The sequence below is a fragment of the Sinocyclocheilus rhinocerous genome, unplaced genomic scaffold (genome assembly GCF_001515625.1).
Source record: "Sinocyclocheilus rhinocerous isolate Xijiao unplaced genomic scaffold, SAMN03320098_v1.1 scaffold387, whole genome shotgun sequence".
Taxonomy (NCBI): Eukaryota; Metazoa; Chordata; class Actinopteri; order Cypriniformes; family Cyprinidae; genus Sinocyclocheilus; species Sinocyclocheilus rhinocerous.
The window spans coordinates 2,317,560-2,337,489 of NW_015651557.1; the positions used below are offsets into that span (position 1 = coordinate 2,317,560).

Below are 19,930 nucleotides of genomic sequence, written 5' to 3' on the forward strand. Positions count from 1 at the left end.
ACATTTAAATTGAGATGATTTACATTATTTTACTATTAAATTGTGGACAAGGATGCTAATTACTCCTCTTGGTGTACCCACTTGGCAGTATTTATCTACAACACAATTGCATCAGTTATTTGTTAATAGGGATTGCATCTCTAGACAGAGTGAAGCAAAGCAACACACGCCAGCTATCTTGGCAGTTGCTCGCATAATTTTACGCATCTGTTACCTGCCATGTTTAGAAATCGAAGGGGTGTTATGGACTGGTAATAGTGTGTGATCATGTTTAGAGATGTTTACTTTTCATGTCACACCAAATATACTGGTAATGCATGAAAGAAAATGGAAGAGAGAGTCACCTGATAAAAATGGGAGATGGCCCTGAAATAATAATGCCTTAACACCTGTGGAGGAAAAACAAATCGAAATATTCAAAGGTATGCAATCTTGTATATTCAAAAAAGTATTCTTAACATAACGTATTATTCAAAAGGCTTAAATATTAATTTTCAAACTAAAATGGACATTACAGCTCTAACATTTACATTAGAACAAAGGATAGACCCATTAGAATCAACCCTGTTGATTAAAAAAACAAACAGTGAAATTTATGCTTACATCAATAATACATCAACAAATTACATTCCCATCTCACCTTCATTGATGTGGTTCAGTTCCTAATTATCGCAATGACAGGCGGCAGTTTGTCTGCTGCTACTATTACCCAGGGCGTCCCCCAGGGATCTGTCATTGGCCCTCTGTTCTTTCTAAACTACATGATTCCCAATAGACAAATAATGTGACGTCAGTACCGGTTCTAAACTTTCCATCACCCTCATTACTGCATGATTTCATGGCTGAAGCTCTACATGGATTCTTTCTCATGTTTGACATAGAAAAATCAGAAGTCCCATTCGCATATGTTATGCTTCTAAACAACAGCTTGTATACTGATTTTTTTCCCCCACCAAATGTGTCATGCTGAGCATTGTTGGGAAATGATACTTTTAAATGTAACAAATTACAATACTGAGTTAGCCATAAAAAGTAATGATTACCTATGTTTTGAATTTTTCAAAGGGACCATTCACACAGGACATTTGTGTAAGTTTTTAAAATCTGTTGGTTTATGTAAATATGCACTAAACTGCACGCATCTTGTTGTCAGTCTATTAAGACACCATTCCAAGTTCAAACAAAAAACACATCTAAAGAACAATTTTGTGCACCTAAAAGGACTAAAATATATTAGGTAAAATTACTAAAATGTAAATCACTCTAAACAGATAAAAAGCCTAAAAAATTACAGAATCCCCTGAAACCTTCTAGTTTCTTACTAAATATGTTGACCCTAGATGTTTAGAGGGATCTCTTCAGATTGATGATTTTAAAAAGTTTCAATCACTTGTAGTGAATAGCTCTCCTTGGAAATCAGGGCTCAATCAAGCGTGGACAAACTGAGGAAAAAATCCTCTTCATATCACAGTTTGACACCCTTGGCCAGCTGACTCTCCTGGAAACCTGGGTGGAGCCATCGTGGGTCATCTGGATGTAGTACAAGTATATATAATATTCCATGTTCCATCTGCAAATATGTGCTGGATAGATAATATCATTATGCATTTCAACATCTGATTAATACACGTCTTCAGAAAACTGAAGAACACAGACTTTAGTTCTGAGGTTTCATCTGCATTAGTGCTGATCTAAATGGTAGATTTTAGGTTATTTTAACAAAATATATTCCACCATCTCTTAGAGCCTCAGTAAAACTCATCAGTGAACAGAGACTGAGTTGTAGCTACATTAGTTTTTAAGAAAAGTAGACCTCAGGGACATTGCCAATCATTTTTTAAGCGTGTGTTTGTGTTTTATTATTTTAAAACCTCACTGTACATATAGGGATAAATCACCCAAAAATCTGAAACTCATGTCGTTCCTAACCATAGTCTATCACTTTCTTTCTTCTGTGGAACATAAAAGAAGATATTTTGAGAAATATGCTTATTTTGGTCCATAAAATGGAAGTAAATGGTTACCAAATCTGTTTGGTTACCAACGTAGTTTAAAATATCTTTCGTGTCTTTTGGAATGACATGAGGGTGATTAAATGATGACACAATTTTCATTTTTGGGTAAACTATCACTTTAAGTCAAGGATCATCATTAAAATGCTTGAATTTTTTAATAAAAATTAGTGCTTGGCAATGATTAATCGCGATTAATCGCATCCAAAATGAAAGTTTTTGTTTATTTAATATATGTGTGTGTACTGTGTATATTCATTATGTATATATAAAGACACACATACATACATACACACATACATTCATATAATTTATATTATATATAAATATATTTAATATATAAACAACATATTTTTCTTAAATATATACATGCATGTGTGTGTATTTATATATACATAATAAATATACAAAATACACACACATATAGTATGTACACAAAAACGTTTATTTTGGATGAGATTAATTGCGGTTAATCATTGCCCAGCACTAATAAAAATATCAGGGCGGAGCAAGTTGCCACATGTTTTATACAGTAAATGTGTAATTTTTTTAACTTTTCTTTTTTTTCATGTGGTTAAAATATGTGCTGTATCTTTTTAAAAGCATTTATGGTAGAAATATTAGAGAGGTTAAATTTAAATATTCACTGGAGTAAAAAGTGTCTTGCCTCACTACAGTACATCTGGATTTGTTCTGATTTGGCATGTCAATTATGAAAGAAATGTAGTGTCATTTTGAAATGACTAACTGATTGTTTGCTCAATCTCTGCACAGCTTTGTCTGGACTTGTGTCATTTTATGTCACCGAGTCCACATGAACCCCATGGCGCAGCTGTACTACAACAAGGCCCGTAACTCCCCGTACCGCGGTCGCATCCCACTGCAGATCGTGAGGGCGGAGGTTGAGCTATCTGCCAAGGAACGAGCCTACCTGACGGCGGTGGAGAAGGGAGACTATGCTGGAGTTAAACAGGCCCTTGAGGAGGCCGAGATCTATTACAACATCAACGTGAACTGCCTGGACCCATTGGGCCGCAGCGCACTCCTCATCGCTATTGAGAATGAGAACCTGGAGGTGATGGAGCTGCTGTTGAGTCATGGCGTGCACATGGGCGATGCACTCCTCTATGCCATCCGCAAGGAGGTGGTGGGAGCAGTGGAGTTACTGCTATCCCACAAGAAGCCAAGTGGCGAGAAACAGGTGCGTGAGGGCGTGACTTCCTTCAGAGGGAGAGTCACATCTAACTTTTCTGATTGGATAGCATGTAGCTGTACTGATATGACAGTGCATTTAAGTCCTCCTGGCAGGTTCGTATTTATGAGTTGGGAAGTCGTAATTATGACATGAAGTTGTATGGTTATTATTATTCAATTTATGGTGTTGTAAATGGAATGGAATTAAAGTGAATTAAATTATTATTATTGTTATTACTATTGTTATGTTCATTTACACTGTACATCTACCGTAATTTTACTATATTATTGTATTTTGTACATGCAACTTAGTTGTATAGTTGTAAAATTTTCAACTATACAAGTTGCATGTACAAAATATGATATAGTAAAACTTGTTATCTCGTTGGTATCTCGTAATCACGGTAATTACGATATGGCGTGAACGCACTTAAAGTGTCAAGTTTCCTACTCGTAAATTATGATGTTGTGGTGGAGTTCATGTGCATTCAACTTCATGTGCGTAAATATTTCCATCATGAACTCACCAACACTGTTTAAACTATTTTAATCGCTCTTCATTTTGATGAACCAGTATTGATTCTTAAAACCCATGAATTCATGCATGAACACAACGTCACTGAACATTGTTAATGTGCCTCTCTTTTACCAATCGCAAGGAACTTTATCACGAAATTAAAACAATAAATGTCGTTTTGGCGCTGTTAAATGTCCCACCTCAGTGCAAGCGGGTGCATGGAACGCATGCCAACTGACATGAACATGAATGAACATCAGAAGGTATGCTGAAAGAAACAGTACAACTTACTGAAATGTCTCCGTTTCATGTAATCTCTCAATCAGTGTTTCATCCACAAAAAGACGTAAATGAAACAGTTTAGTAAACAATGTCGGGTAGGCCATCCGTTATTTTACAAATTAAACCATCCAAGCTAGTTAGTCAACTAGAAAAAATTACCCCAGAAGGATCATTATATTTTTACTTAACTTAGCGATGTCTCATTTATTTGAATAAATCTGTGTAACAACAAACCTCCGTTTAACTATTTCCACCGTTTTATATTTCAGTAGAAACATAATTATATAATTAAAAAGTTTATATAAAACTGCATTATGTGCAATATAAATGTTTGTATTTAACCTTTTGAGTGGTGATTATTATATCTAAATTAAATAGCATTTGAATTTGTGTGCATTAGTTGAGAGATTGTTTTTGGGCATGAGTTCAGATATTGATTGTTTTCAATAGGCTGACTGACATGTACCTGATATCCAAACGAATCAATACTGAATCAAAATTGCACATGAATTGAATCAAGAGCTTGCAAATTTGTGAAATCTGCGTCAATATCCAGTCCTATTGCAGAGTTTCATCCCTTGCTGCAATTTTCTATTTATTTTTTTCTTTTCTTGTGCTGGAAGTTCTGGACAGCACAGATTGAAATCATTTTGCATTCTTTATTTTCCCACAGCTTTTCGCACCATGGAAGTGTGAGGTGCCTTTAGGAAACACCTCTGAATTCAATCACTGGCCTTTTTTAAGCAAAAGGTATAGATATCAGGGTGGCTCATTTCATATCTGAAGCGGCTCATAAAATGCCTCAAAGGTATCAGTTTTTCCTTGATCTTTTGAGATCAAAAAACTTGATGTACTATGAACACGCAATGTAACATTCAGAACTCAAAATTTTCACTCCAGTCCAAAAAGAGTAGGCTATTCATCAAAACAACTCATTCGTCCTTAACTTTGTGAAATGTATTCATCAGCATGTCTGTCTATATTTACATGTATGATTGGTGGAGTAAAATCAGCTCAAAATTCGGATTTTATTTCTAATATGAAGTACTTAGTTTTGCTTTAATGCACCCAAAGAGAATAATCCTATACGAAATGGGGTGATGGCATAAGAGGCTCTGTGTATTGTCAAATATGCCAAGGTCAAGTGTCCATAAAAAAGATTACAGTACAGTAAAAACGGATGACAATTTAGATTTTGTTAGAGCCGTAACCATAGAATGAAGCCCATTTTAATGCACCCTTAAAGGGAGGCGAAATGGGCTGATGGCGCAATAAGCGGATCTCAAGGGTCGAGGATCCTTAAGGTCTCTAATCATTTTAAAAGGCCAGTTCACACTGCACCGACAGACACCGACAAATGGCAACAGACACATTCATTGTTTTGTTTTTTTGATCAGTGTCTGTTGGATGGCGATTGTGTTCATCTTTAATATTATGCACAGTACAATGGACTGAACTGTAAAGATTGACAACTTCCTTATTAGCGTACTTTTACTTTTATTTATTGCTCTCTTTATTTCACTCTTCTAGGTTCCTTCTCACATGATGGACACACAGTTTTCGGAGTTTACACCCGATATCACACCAATCATGTTGGCTGCCCACACTAACAACTACGAGATAATCAAGCTCCTAGTTCAACGAAAAGTCACCATCCCACGGCCACACCAGATCCGCTGTGACTGCGTGGAGTGTGTATCGAGCTCCGAAGTGGACAGCCTTCGGCACTCCCGTTCACGTCTAAACATCTACAAAACTCTTGCCAGCCCCTCCCTCATTGCCCTTTCCAGCGAAGATCCCATCCTCACTGCGTTCAGGCTGGGCTGGGAGCTGAAGGAGCTCAGTAAGGTGGAGAACGAGTTCCGGCAGGAGTATGAGGAGCTGTCGCAGCAGTGCAAACTTTTTGCTAAAGACTTGCTGGATCAGGCCCGTAGCTCCTGTGAGCTGGAGACAGCACGCCTCTTGAGATCAGGGGAGTGAGGTTTACCTGCACAGCACCTACTGCTGGCCTCCGTTACACTCATCCCCCTAATCCTCACTCCCATCTGGGTCACGGCACCAAATGTGACCTTCCCGGGTCCTTACCGCCACATCTCGTTCTTGTTCCGAGTGGGTCTCGAACCCGGGTCTCCAGCATGGGAGGCGGGCGCACTAACAAGGAGGCTAAAGACTGCAGCCACTAGCGCGCCTCTTGAGATTACCTACACAGCACCTACTGCTGGCCTTAAATTGCACAAAAAAGTAACTTTTCCATGACTATAAAAACCCAGAGTCAGCATTGGTCCAAAGGAAAAGTTCAAATCTATGAATTCAAAAGTTTCCATGATGAAAAAGTTAAATTTTAGTAGTGTTTCCAAGGTAGAAGACAACAGTGCACAATGTCTCCATTAATTCATGTAACTAATTTAATGTTTATTATATAAATCAGGGCTGCCCAAACTCGGTCCTGGAGGGCCGGTGTCCTGAAGAGGCAAGTTGGAGCTAAATGAAATGTGCTACTTTACCAAATCATGATTAATCAACAATTATTGATCAAAACAACAACAACAATACTACTACTACTACTACTACTACTAATTATTATTATTGTAACCAATTAATGTTTCAGAAATCATATTTCATTATGAGTGCATATCAATTGGCAGATTTTTTTATTTTTATTGTTTTTATTTTTGTTACATCCAGAAAACAAGTGATCCTTTACAACCCTAATCATTTGGATTTGGGGCGGTGTGGTATTTCGGTTAATTATCTTGTTAGGTAACTAAAAGGTTGTAGGTTTGAATCCAAGGTGTCAAGGGTTTGGTGTTTGTTTGTTTTTTCCTGGTGGAAACCCCTGCTGATAGATGCTTTAACTACAATTATACTACCAAAAAGGCATCTTTCTCACAAGTATTTCATTATATTAGATGCTTTTTTTTAATCATATTTGAAAGTGAAGTGTGTGGATTTTTATTTGTTCAATTATTTATTTTATTTTATTTGTATTTATTTATTATTATTATTTTATTTTTTTGCTCACAGCTTATGATAGTCTCCAGTGCATGGATGTGTAAGTTAACCTTAAGCTTGAAAACTTTACTATTATCATCAAAAACAGGGATTGGTTTAGTCATAGTGCAAGCATGTGCTTGTGGCATTTTATAAGCAGCTTATGAAATAAATCTAAATTAAAATGCAGTGTTTTAAACAATCTTAATGTCGGTTAAGTGTGTCTACCGCTAACCTTTTGTCTTGTCCTCTGGCATCAAATTAAGTTTCACTACATGATGTTGCCTTAATAAGTGTATCATATTTTGGCTGCGTATCAAATGCAGTGGGAATCATGTTAAGTCCTCCTCATGCAATCATTTTATTGATTTTGAGGAAGTCCTTGTTTTTTTTCTCCTCCTTTTTCATCAGCTCTCTTGCTGATAAATTAGTAAAATATTAAAACAGAAATGAAAGACAAAAATTTTATGAATTAAAAAAAATAAAAATATGAAAAATTAAATGACTAAACCAGGACCTTAAAAAACTTTTCTTAAAGTAAATCAGAATGTTTCTTATTTCCCTAGAAATGTTATCTTGAGATGAAGGGCTTTCATAAGAACTGTTGTTTTCTATTGCTGATGGAATCATTGCAAAATGTTTTCATGAGAGGTCACAGTTCAAGTTGCCACTGCATTTTGAATCATTCGTCTGTTTAATAGGAGTCCACAGCAGAAATGACTCCTTTCATAAAACATAATAACATTGCAGAGCAATGTAGGTCAGGCAGCAAGAGAAAAATATGATTTGAGAAACATTATTTATACAATTATTATGGACAGGCACATCAATTTACACCTGCATTGTGTAAAATGGAGCCATTTCTGGGTGTTTGAGGGTTTTTTTTCTGCAGTGCTAAAATATAAGCCTCATTTTGTGAGAACATGAAGAGTTGGGGTGGTGTGGCATAATGGACTGGGAGATGAAAGTTTGCAGGTTTAAACCTCACAAGGGTTGATTTGTGAATCATCAACACTGGGCTCTTGAGCAATTCATTCTAGGTTACTCCAAGGCAATAGATCCTGCAATACGTGTAATGTAATTTTTAGATAAATGTTTTCCAGTGATAAAAGTAAAACTAAATGACTTCTTACTCAAAGTCTGACAGTTTGATTTAATAACTGATTTCACCTCAGATGCCCGTGGGAAAAGTATTACGTAATGACATGAATGTCAAACCTCACTGGTGTTCACTCACTTAAAAACCTTTTCACCATTTATGCTGTTGCCTAACATTTGTTGTTTTTTGTCATATGTGCACTTGGCTGCTTTTTTTAGGATGACTGATAGATAGTAGTTAAAAAAAAAAGCATTAAGTTAATATATGAGTACATGTCACAAAGAATGGCCAAAGTGTCTTACAATGGAGAAACGTAAACTTCGTCACAGATCCAAAGCAAAGCAAAACAAAACAAAACAAAACAAAACAAAACAATACAATACAATACAATACAATACAATACAAAAAACAAAACAATACAATACAATACAATACAATACAACACAAGACAAGACAAGACAAAACAAACAGCAACTTACAATGGAGGAACAAAAACACTCACAAAATTTTTACAAATTTACTAACTTTTTTGTTTTTATTTATTTGTTTGTTTTTGCATTACATTTGTATAATAATCTATGAGTGATTTAATAGCACAATACAAATAATCCTATTATTCATTTGAATTTTTTAAGACGTTTCTTAGTAGTTTTTTTGTGAGATTCCCCCTTATTCAATTTTCACATACATTGATATTATTATCAATCATATACGAAGTTACCAAGAATATGTATAAAACATCTGTATAATATTAACATCTATATATCACCATGAAACCAATTCTCATAAAAGTTTTGTTTCGCCTCTATATTTAATGTTTCTTTTTAAAGTGTGACATTCTAAATACGAAAATAATTTTTTTTGTGTGTATCACAGTGCTCATGAAAAGTAAATAGACAATATATTGACAACAACTTATAAAAACTAATCTGTTTTTACTAATGCATAAAATGACATGATACATGCATAATACTCTGCTAACAACAGTTTAGTATTAACAGCTCTCGAAAAATGAGTCGTCAAATCTTTAGAAATATATGTTGGATGTTTTGTCTTTTATGATTAGTCCCACGTTTCTTAGTAGTTTTTTTGTGAGATTCCCCCTTATTCAATTTTCACATACATTGATATTATTATCAATCATATACGAAGTTACCAAGAATATGTATAAAACATCTGTATAATATTAACATCTATATAACACCGTGAAACCAATTCTCATAAAAGTTTTGTTTCGCCTCTATATTTAATGTTTATTTTTAAAGTGTGACATTCTAAATACGAAAATAAAATTTTTTTTGTGTATCACAGTGCTCATGAAAAGTAAATAGACAATATATTGACAACAACTTATAAAAACTAATCTGTTTTTACTAATGCATAAAATGACATGATACATGCATAATACTCTGCTAACAACAGTTTAGTATTAACAGCTCTCGAAAAATGAGTCGTCAAATCTTTAGAAATATATGTTGGATGTTTTGTCTTTTATGATTAGTCCCACGACGTTCTGGAATGTTCCAGAAAGCACTAGAATATTACAGAATATTAAAGTTCCCATCCATGCAAAAACAAAATATCTTTAAAAAAATAAAAAAATAAAACATGGACAATTAGTACAAAACTTACTAAACCAGTGTTCCATAATTTATGATAGAAGTTCTCAAATTTACCTGACCTAAATATTTACTAAAAGTATTGATATGACATGAAAATAAATAGTATAATAATAATTAGCACCACAGAATTACAGAAGAACCATAAGTGAAACAAATTTTTGTTACATCTTGTCAGAACATTTCATGCTTAAATGTCAGGCAGTTAAAATATTATGCCTGTTACTGAATACTGTCTTTATCTGTATTTGTCATGAATTTCACTGGCTTATTAGATCATTCAACTATTATTATATTCTCACAGTTTGTAGCTCAGCCCAACTGCCAGCAGCTCCTGGCAACACTGTGGTACGATGGGTTCCCAGGTTGGAGACGACGTCACTGGGCAGTGAAGCTTGTCACTTGCTTCATCATTGGTCTGCTCTTCCCTGTCTTCTCCCTCATATACCTTCTGGCTCCAAAGAGCACCCTGGGAACCTTCATCAAGAAACCTTTCATCAAGTTCATCTGCCACACTGCCTCCTACATGACCTTCCTCTTCCTCCTCCTCCTCGCCTCACAGCATATCGTGCAAACTGATCTGCATGTACAGGGACCTCCACCCACCATTGTGGAGTGGATGATCTTACCCTGGGTTCTAGGTAAGACTTCTTTGGGACATTTGAGTGCAATAGATAACATTCATCCAGTTTGCTGTATAGTATATTAAAGGATATATAATATACTTTTAATTTGATTTTTTAAAGTACATCTTTAGCACAAGCAGTATTATAATTGTACTTCTTTTGCACATATGTACCTTTTTAAACTTTTTTTTCAAAGTCTTTTTTCATTGCTTAGAACACTTTAATGCAGAATTTTTAAAATCCCTATTTAGAAAATTATTAGGAAAAGTAAAGTGGGCGGACACTGTTATGCTGGAATCCAAAGTGTGAAAATCTAGTCTCAAATCTCCATTTAGCTCAAATAATGAAGAAATGCTGATCTGTAACATTCACTTAGCTGGCTCATTTCTCAAGCAGTAAAACTGGTGGCCTGCACAGGAAATAGATACGGCTATGGTTTTATCCCTCTCATGAAGTAAATGAATACTCATGAATTATTGATATCATAATTTATTGACCTCAAGACAAAAGCAGAGGAAATCATATCTCGAGTCCCAGTTCAGGATTGATTACACCAGGGCTCAATCATAATGGTTTGAGGTTTTCTCTCAAAGCACACACAAGTCCAGAAGTAGACACAAGTGGAGGCTTGAAACAAATGATCTGAAGTCTGGAGGACAGGTGCAATCAGCGAGAATGGAGTTTACTTTATTTCTGAGCACTAGGCAGTAGAGCAATGAAAATGTATATATGTCAGCCTAACAGCATTTGTTTGTTTTCTGTTTTGTTTATTTCAATTAATTAATTTTGGGGACATGTTACAGAGGCCCTGAGGGGCAGGGTGAGACAATTTAGTTTTTAAGTACATGTTTTCCAGTATTATTTTTTTTGTCTTTTGATTAAAAATAAATAAATAAATAAACAAAAAATAAAATAAACAAATAAAATAAAAATATATAAATTAAATAAAAAACAAACAAAAAAACTAAATCCAAGGGGCAAATGTTTATTCTTATTTATTTATTTATTTATTTTGCCTTTTGATCTTAACGAAAAATAAAAATGAACAAAAAATAAAAGAAAATTAATAAATAAAAGAACATTTAAAAAATGTAAATTAAATTAAATTAAACAAACAAAAAATGAATCCAAATGGCAAATGTTTATTCTTATACACTGGCAGAACTGGGGAAAAAATACAGAAAAAAAAAAAAAAGAATAACTTTAATTTAGTAACTAAAATATTTTTATAATTTTGCCTTAAAGGGCTTATGTAGTGAAAGTGGAGGACCTGCACTTTTTGTACTGTTTTGCCGTTATTGTAATGTTTTGTTTTTAATTTTTTTAATTTTGGCCCTTGCAGGCTTCATCTGGGCGGAGATTAAAGAGATGTGGGATGGCGGTTTCACAGAGTACGTCCATGACTGGTGGAACCTGATGGATTTTGCAATGAACTCTCTCTACCTGGCTACTATATCTCTTAAAATGGTGGCCTACTTTAAGGTTTATACCAGCATTTTAATGCAAGCTGCAGTATTACAGAAACTATTACAGTAAATAATTTCAGCTTGTAGTAGGAACTAGAACTGTCTCCATTTATCTCTCATATCTTCTCTCTCCATCAGTACAACAGCTCTCGTCCTCGTGTGGAGTGGGAGATGTGGCACCCTACGCTCATCGCCGAGGCTCTATTCGCCATCGCCAACATCTTCAGCTCGCTGCGTCTCATCTCTCTGTTCACCGCCAACTCTCACTTGGGCCCACTGCAGATCTCTCTCGGCCGCATGCTGCTGGACATCCTCAAGTTCCTTTTCATCTACTGTCTGGTGCTGCTGGCTTTCGCCAACGGCCTCAACCAGCTCTACTTCTACTATGAAACGAAGGCGTCCGAAGAGCCCAACCACTGCAAAGGGATCCGTTGTGAGAAGCAGAACAATGCCTTCTCTACGTGAGTGAAACACATTGTAAAGCTCTTTAGTCGAATGTCAAGACTAAAAAGAAGCATACTTTAGCATACTTTTAAAGAAGCTATATGTAGAATTCATAAAGTTTTGTTATTAGCGACACCGGTGGCCGTTAAGTGAACTGCAGCCAGCAACTTATTTGCTCCTTTGCAGCGATATACGCTGTTGACACTGCTGAGAGCGATGACTATGTAAAGATGAATATGTAAATATGTGACCCTGGACCACAAAACCAGTCATAAGTCACACGGGTGACTTTTTCACATAAAGCTTTGTTATTAGCAACAACGGTGGCCGTTAAGTGAACTGCAGCCAGCAACTTATTTGCTCCGTTGCAGCGATTTGTGTCTGCTTTACAATGAAACACAAGCTTATAGCGACCGATTCCCTGACATAACACATTCATTGCGACCCATTTAACGGATGCATCATTTTGCATCAAGTTAGAACATCTTGAACAGCAAAAAACAATAACAATACAGCGAAATAATCAACTGACTTTGACCATCTAGCCCACTATTTTTTTTTTACTCCCCTTTAGAACAACCAAATCAAGCCCAGATTTTTGTGTGTGTTTAGATAGATTATTTAGGAAAAGTCACAGAATCTCATTCCACTGAGATGAAGGGAACACTTCTTAAAAACTAAGGAAAATTCAAATGGGGTCAGCTGGACCCCAAGGAGACATTAAAGGTAGGGTATGTAATTTTTCAAAAACACTTTAGAAAACAATGGTCCTATCCTAACAAACCAAAGGCTACATCAATGGAAAGCTTATTTATTTAGCTTTCAGATGACATATAAATCTCAATTTCAAAAAATTGACCCTTATGACTGATTTTGTGGCCCAGTGTCACATATGTGCTGCATGCTTCCCTCTCAATAACAAAATAAACACAAAAAAACGACAGCAGTGAGAAAACAGCAGTTAAGAAAGCATCTGATCACAGCAATGTGGATATGTTTACATCAGCTCTGCAATTCACCACCATCATGTTGACAGATGAGGTATTTACAATTACATTGTTATGATAGCTTGATTATAAAGTGTATTTGAGACTATAGACTATGTAGATTTGGCTCTGTGAGACTATAGTACAGAGACTACTGTATATTCCATATACAGTTTTAAGCTTGAAGTACACTACAAGTGCACCTTCAATACAATAAGTGTACTTCATTTCCATACATTGAAAAAAGATGGTGACCAGTGGCTGTCACAATACAAAATTGACGGTACAAAATAACAAAATCAGCCTGGCCATTGTTTTTTTCAGAGGAATGTCTAATTAAAGCAGTCCAACTTGAGAACTAAATTCCAAGTTTTCTGAAGCCAAGATAAATTTGTTTCTAGACGGAATGGGGCTCGCTAAAAACAGTGTTAACTACATTAAAGTAGTTGTCTTAGCTGGTTTAAGCTGATCTAGTTGATATCTGAGCCTGACCTGAACCTGAGGTTGGTTGGACTGGTCTGTTGACTGGTTTTAGAAAGGTGTTGGTCACTTTTTAGCTAGTCAGTCTGGGAGGTCTGGCTAAACTAGCTGAGCACCAGCAGAATTAGGCTCAGAGACCATCGTATACCAGCCAAGACCAGCAAATCAGCTTAGCTTTTTTGGCTTGAACATCCTTTTTGTTCTCCTAGAGTCAGACGTAAAAAAACGTCCTGTGTGTTGAGGACATCAGACATTAGATGATAATGACAGCTCAACAGTTGAGCTCCCTGCTTGGCTTTGCAGTAACAGAGGTCTTATAGCTTTGCTAATAATCAGAATAAATGAACTGTGATGCACATATTACAAAACCCACACAGACACTTCAGTCAACTTGATCAATGAATATAATGTGGCCAAGATGCCACATGCAGCTTAATGCTGACTTCCTGCAGAGGTCAAAATGAGAAAGAAATGAGAACGGAAACAAGAGTGGAAATGGTTATGATCTTCCTGAATTTTCACATCATAGCATGAGCCTTGCAGAATCATTTGATCTCAGAGGACGAAGACAAAATTATAGAGCAGCGCGTCATCCATCAACTGTTGTGTGCAATGACGAGAATATGTTGCTCAAGGCTGTGCAGTAATAATGTGTTCAGAAATGGGAAGAGATTTCAATGATACCAATATATTTTAAAACTACTCCTGAGAAGGCAAATATTTGGTTTGATTCCAAGTAAAAACAGTCAAGAAAAGCATCCTCCACTTTTTCTTTCCCGTTTCAGTGTATAATAGGAGGTTGCATTTTAATTGAATTGGCCACTCCCTATATGAAATCTATCTATCTATCTATCTATCTATCCGTCCATCCATCCATCTATCCTGTCTGTCTGTCTGTCTACCATTCTATGTTTCCATACATCCTTCCATCCATTTTAAAAGTTTTTTTAACTTTCCTTTAAAACATTCAAACAAGGGTTTGCTAAGTTTGTCTTGAGAAACTTTGCATTTGTAGTTAAAGTTAGTTATAATAATTATTTATGTTTTTTCTTAAAGAGATACTTCACCCAAAAATGAAAATGCTGTCATTAATTACTCACCCTCCTGTCGTTCCAAACCCGTAAGACCTTCGTTCATCTTCGGAAAACAAATTAAGATATTTTTGATGAAATCCGAGAGCTTTCTGACCCTGCGTAGACAGCAAGAGAACTACCACGGTCAAGGCCCAGAAAGGTAGTAAGGTCATCGTTAAAATAGTCCATGCCTTCAAACTTTAAGCTGCGAGAATACTTTTTGTGTGCAAAGAAAACAAAAATAACGACTTGATTCAACAATTTCTTTTCTTCCATGTCAGTCTCCGCTGCACATTCCCGAGAGTATCACGACACATGCGTGTGGTGCTGCTGAAGCAGAGTAATTAACGACAGAATTTTCCTTTTTGGGTGAACTATCCCTTTAATTGTACTGTCTTAAAGGGTTAGTTCACCCAAAAATGAACATTAGGCTGTTTTACTCACCCTCAAGTCATCCTAGGTGTATATGACTTTCTTCTTTCAGACGAATCCAGTCGGAGTTATATTAAAAATAGTCTTTGATCTTTCAATCTGTTTAATGCCACTCAGCAGGTGTTGCATGCATCCGTCCAAAAGCAGTATTTTCACATCATAGCATGAGCCTTGCAGAATCATTTGATCTCAGAGGACGAAGACAAAATTATAGAGCAGCGCGTCATCCATCAACTGTTGTGTGCAATGACGAGAATCTGTTGCTCAAGGCTGTGCAGTAATAATGTGTTCAGAAATGGGAAGAGATTTCAATGATACCAATATATTTTAAAACTACTCCTGAGAAGGCAAATATTTGGTTTGATTCCAAGTAAAAACAGTCAAGAAAAGCATCCTCCACTTTTTCTTTCCCGTTTCAGTGTATAATAGGAGGTTGCATTTTAATTGAATTGGCCACTCCCTATATGAAATCTATCTATCTATCTATCTATCTATCCGTCCATCCATCCATCTATCCTGTCTGTCTGTCTGTCTACCATTCTATGTTTCCATACATCCTTCCATCCATTTTAAAAGTTTTTTTAACTTTCCTTTAAAACATTCAAACAAGGGTTTGCTAAGTTTGTCTTGAGAAACTTTGCATTTGTAGTTAAAGTTAGTTATAATAATTATTTATGTTTTTTCTTAAAGAGATACTTCACCCAAAAATGAAAATGCTGTCATTAATTACTCACCCTCCTGTCGTTCCAAACCCGTAAGACCTTCGTTCATCTTCGGAAAACAAATTAAGATATTTTTGATGAAATCCGAGAGCTTTCTGACCCTGCGTAGACAGCAAGAGAACTACCACGGTCAAGGCCCAGAAAGGTAGTAAGGTCATCGTTAAAATAGTCCATGCCTTCAAACTTTAAGCTGCGAGAATACTTTTTGTGTGCAAAGAAAACAAAAATAACGACTTGATTCAACAATTTCTTTTCTTCCATGTCAGTCTCCGCTGCACATTCCCGAGAGTATCACGACACATGCGTGTGGTGCTGCTGAAGCAGAGTAATTAACGACAGAATTTTCCTTTTTGGGTGAACTATCCCTTTAATTGTACTGTCTTAAAGGGTTAGTTCACCCAAAAATGAACATTAGGCTGTGTTTTACTCACCCTCAAGTCATCCTAGGTGTATATGACTTTCTTCTTTCAGACGAATCCAGTCGGAGTTATATTAAAAATAGTCTTTGATCTTTCAATCTAAACCAACGTTTGTTTACAGGATCAAAGAAAGCAAAGTTTCCTTACTTTAGCAAAGTAAAACCAGTCTCCTCTTGGCTTATATCGAAATCCTCTGACATTCTTCTTTACAAATCCTCGTTTTGTACTTCTAATTAGTGACCGTTGTTTTGTTTTGATCTCTCCGCTGCGTTTCCGTGTTCATCACTTCTGAGCGGCGCAAAGCTGACCTCATACGTCATCCGCCCGGAGCTGCTTCCGTGTACAACAGTGAGCACAAGCTAGATTAAAGTGATTATTACGTTTTGAATTTGGATATTTTTCTTACAAAAACGCATCGATTCGCTACAGGAGGCCTTTGTTATGTTTGTCTCTGCTAATTAAACTGGGATAGTAAATTAGTAAAAAGTTGATGCTTTCAGTTTGTGTGTTTCCTTCTTGGCTATATTTGATAAAAACAGTATGTCATTGCTGATAATAGTGCAGGCTTAAACCCATTCAAATTCAGTGCCCAATTCAATTCTAACTTTCCCTTATTATACACAATATGTGTGTTTGGGAGAAACTCGACATGACAATTCTTGCTTTGCCTCTTTCTTTATTTCCCTCTCTCTCTTTGACTTCTCAGACTGTTTGAAACTCTTCAGTCTCTCTTCTGGTCTGTGTTTGGGCTGCTGAATCTGTATGTTACCAATGTGAAGGCTCGTCATGAGTTTACCGAGTTTGTGGGGGCCACCATGTTCGGCACTTACAATGTCATCTCACTGGTGGTGCTGCTGAACATGCTCATCGCTATGATGAACAACTCTTACCAACTCATTGCTGTAAGTGCCATCTGATACTGATGATTTAAAAAAAATATATATATATATGGTGTAAGGTTTACACTACTTTGACCTGAATCATTTGGTATTGAAAGTAAGTTTGAGAGCGGTAGAGCAAATAAGGGCCAGATTTACTAACGGTTTGCACCAGCTCAAACCCTCTTTTGGCGTTAAAAAGCTACTGTCAGGATTTACTAAAGACATGCAGTGAAAAATTTGCCATGAAAAGGCATGGCCACAGTCATTTTTGCAGCTGACCTTATTGCAAATGCATTTGTAGGAGTTTCCATTTCAGACACAAAATTTATGGGAGGAGAGTATTTTAATGAATCACGCAGCAAGATTTACTAATGTTTGCACTAGTCAATTTACTGGTATTTTTGCCATTATTTACTGCCCCAAAAAAGATACGTCTTAAACTAGATGCTAATTTGGGCTGCTCTTGGTAGATTGTGTTGGTTATTATGGAAATGCACTTTTATGGGATTGCGCTCTCACACTTATTTGCCCTGTTTAGTAAATCTTAATGTCTAAAATCAGTTGTAATCATGTGGTCAAAAAAGGGCCAAATCCACTAAAATTTTAATTTGCAAAACATTTTTCAGTGTAAATTGCAATGAACCGATCTGCTTTAACCAGAGGCTAAATGATTTGCTGTTTTAGCTGGATTAATCTGGTTTTAATCTGGTCTCCTAGCCTTGCCAAGATGGTATTTAGCAAGTTTAGTTGGGTGACCAGTCGAAAAGTGGCTAAAAGACAGTCTGACCAGGCTAGGTGACTAAATAAAACTTTAAAAAATGAGGAACATAATAATGTGCATTTTTGATTGAAGACTAACTGCCATTTGTATTGTATTTGTGCAATTAACACTTTTACCATCTGGGTCAATGGAAAATAAGAGTGTCCTTGACCAAAAGCTATACTTAAAAACACGTGTGCCAAGCTTTAGTATTCTTAGTACTCTTTGAATTCATGTGGATATGGCTTTGAAAAACTTTAGCATTTTCCAAATGACTAAAAATGTCATGTGGTGTAACCATCAACTAAAACATGCAGAAAAGCTTTTAAATATATTTCTCAGATTTTCATTGTTTATTTATATTTTTAAATCAGTTTTGGAAAGTTGCACCACATGACATTTTTAATCCTGTACATATGTCTTGGTATAAAAAGGTCTTGCTGACCTCTGACAATCATGAAGGTCTTTAGGGGCCCAGTCTATGATATAATGGCCTGATGTATGTTTCTACATATTTTATCAACATGACTTCACCTCAAAATGTTTAATATCCTTAAATTACACAGTGGTTTTTTGTATGTATTCTGAACATTAAAGCCATTAGTGTCTTACAAACAAACCATCATATTTCTTCAGTTTTGTTACAGTCAGATGGGCTCTTATCTATGCATTTTTCAGGATATTAGTTTTGGGCTTATATAAGCTACATTTAGAGGCATTTTCACCCCTGCATGTGTCTCACAATGGGAACCGTTATTCAAGTAAACACAATTCTGAGTAAACGCATATCATCCAATGACAAGAGGATTTTTGCAGCAACAAAAGCCAGTCTGGGACACTGTCCCAATTGGCAGTTTCAGCACTCTCCTCCGTCCAACTGGCTGTCTGTTTCTCTGTTGTAGGATCACGCGGACATCGAGTGGAAATTTGCTCGTACCAAGCTGTGGATGAGCTACTTTGATGAAGGAGGGACATTACCACCACCCTTCAACATCATACCTAGTCCGAAGTCTGTGTGGTACCTGTGTATGTGGCTGCACTGCCGTCTGTGTGGACATGGAGAGCCTAGACATGAGGAGTGTAAACACGAAAACCTCAAAGAGTTCACGGTAATGCACTGCGCGCTTTCATTGTGTATGCAGCGTGGGTGGCACATTATAGCTTTCACTCAATAAATTTAACACAGTCCTTGACAATGCAAAAAAAACAGCATAATTGTCATTATAAACAGTGATTTTTGAAGAATCACTAGAATTAGGGAAGGCAAGCTACTCATCATTATTGCTCATACTTTGTTAACTCTGTATTCCGAGTATTATATTGTGCACATGATTTATATTTCAAAGCATGCGGTTTATTGAGGAAAGTTTTGCTAATCTTTTTCTAAAAAAATCAGATTTTAGCCCAGTGGATGATTAAATAGGCAAAAACAAAAAAGAGACAAGGGACCAAGCCATATCTACAAACCTTGAATATACTGTAGCTATTTCAACTTCAGCCAGTAAGCAACCATTCAGAACACCATTGCAACCACCCTGGAGTTCCTTTAAGGCAAGACAGTTCACATGGCAGCCATATTCATAATGCTCTGGGGTGGCTATTTCTACTCATGCAAGAGGAGATATATTATAGTGAAAGACGACCAAAATCTGGTCAAAAAAGTTTTTCCCATTAACAAACATTAACTAAAACATATTTAAAATCAGAAATATAATCTATTTCAAAACAACTATTTCATCATAATTAGTGCTTCTTTGGCCCATATCACTCAAAAAATAAAAAAAAAATAAAAAAAAATCATGAACTAATTCTAGACTATACAAACAGTTATTTAAAACTAAAACCATAAACATTTTTGTTTCTAAAAATAAACCTTAAGTGAAATAAAATGAGTTTATAGTTTATAGTGCTTTACAAAAAAAAAAAA

The 19,930-nt window shown here is 36.0% G+C and overlaps 1 protein-coding gene across 1 annotated transcript in view; it reads left to right on the top strand.

The window, feature by feature from the left end:
• Nucleotides 1–2,826: 2,826 nt before the first annotated feature.
• Nucleotides 2,827–19,930, top strand: part of LOC107713133 (short transient receptor potential channel 5-like) — a 22,654-nt gene continuing 5,550 nt past the window's right edge. Inside the window, exons 1-7 of the mRNA XM_016518568.1 lie at nt 2,827–3,213; nt 5,536–5,931; nt 10,019–10,355; nt 11,683–11,822; nt 11,945–12,267; nt 17,069–17,264; nt 18,906–19,112. Of these exons, the coding sequence (XP_016374054.1) occupies nt 2,827–3,213; nt 5,536–5,931; nt 10,019–10,355; nt 11,683–11,822; nt 11,945–12,267; nt 17,069–17,264; nt 18,906–19,112 (1,986 nt within the window). The remainder of the gene's footprint in view (nt 3,214–5,535; nt 5,932–10,018; nt 10,356–11,682; nt 11,823–11,944; nt 12,268–17,068; nt 17,265–18,905; nt 19,113–19,930) is intronic.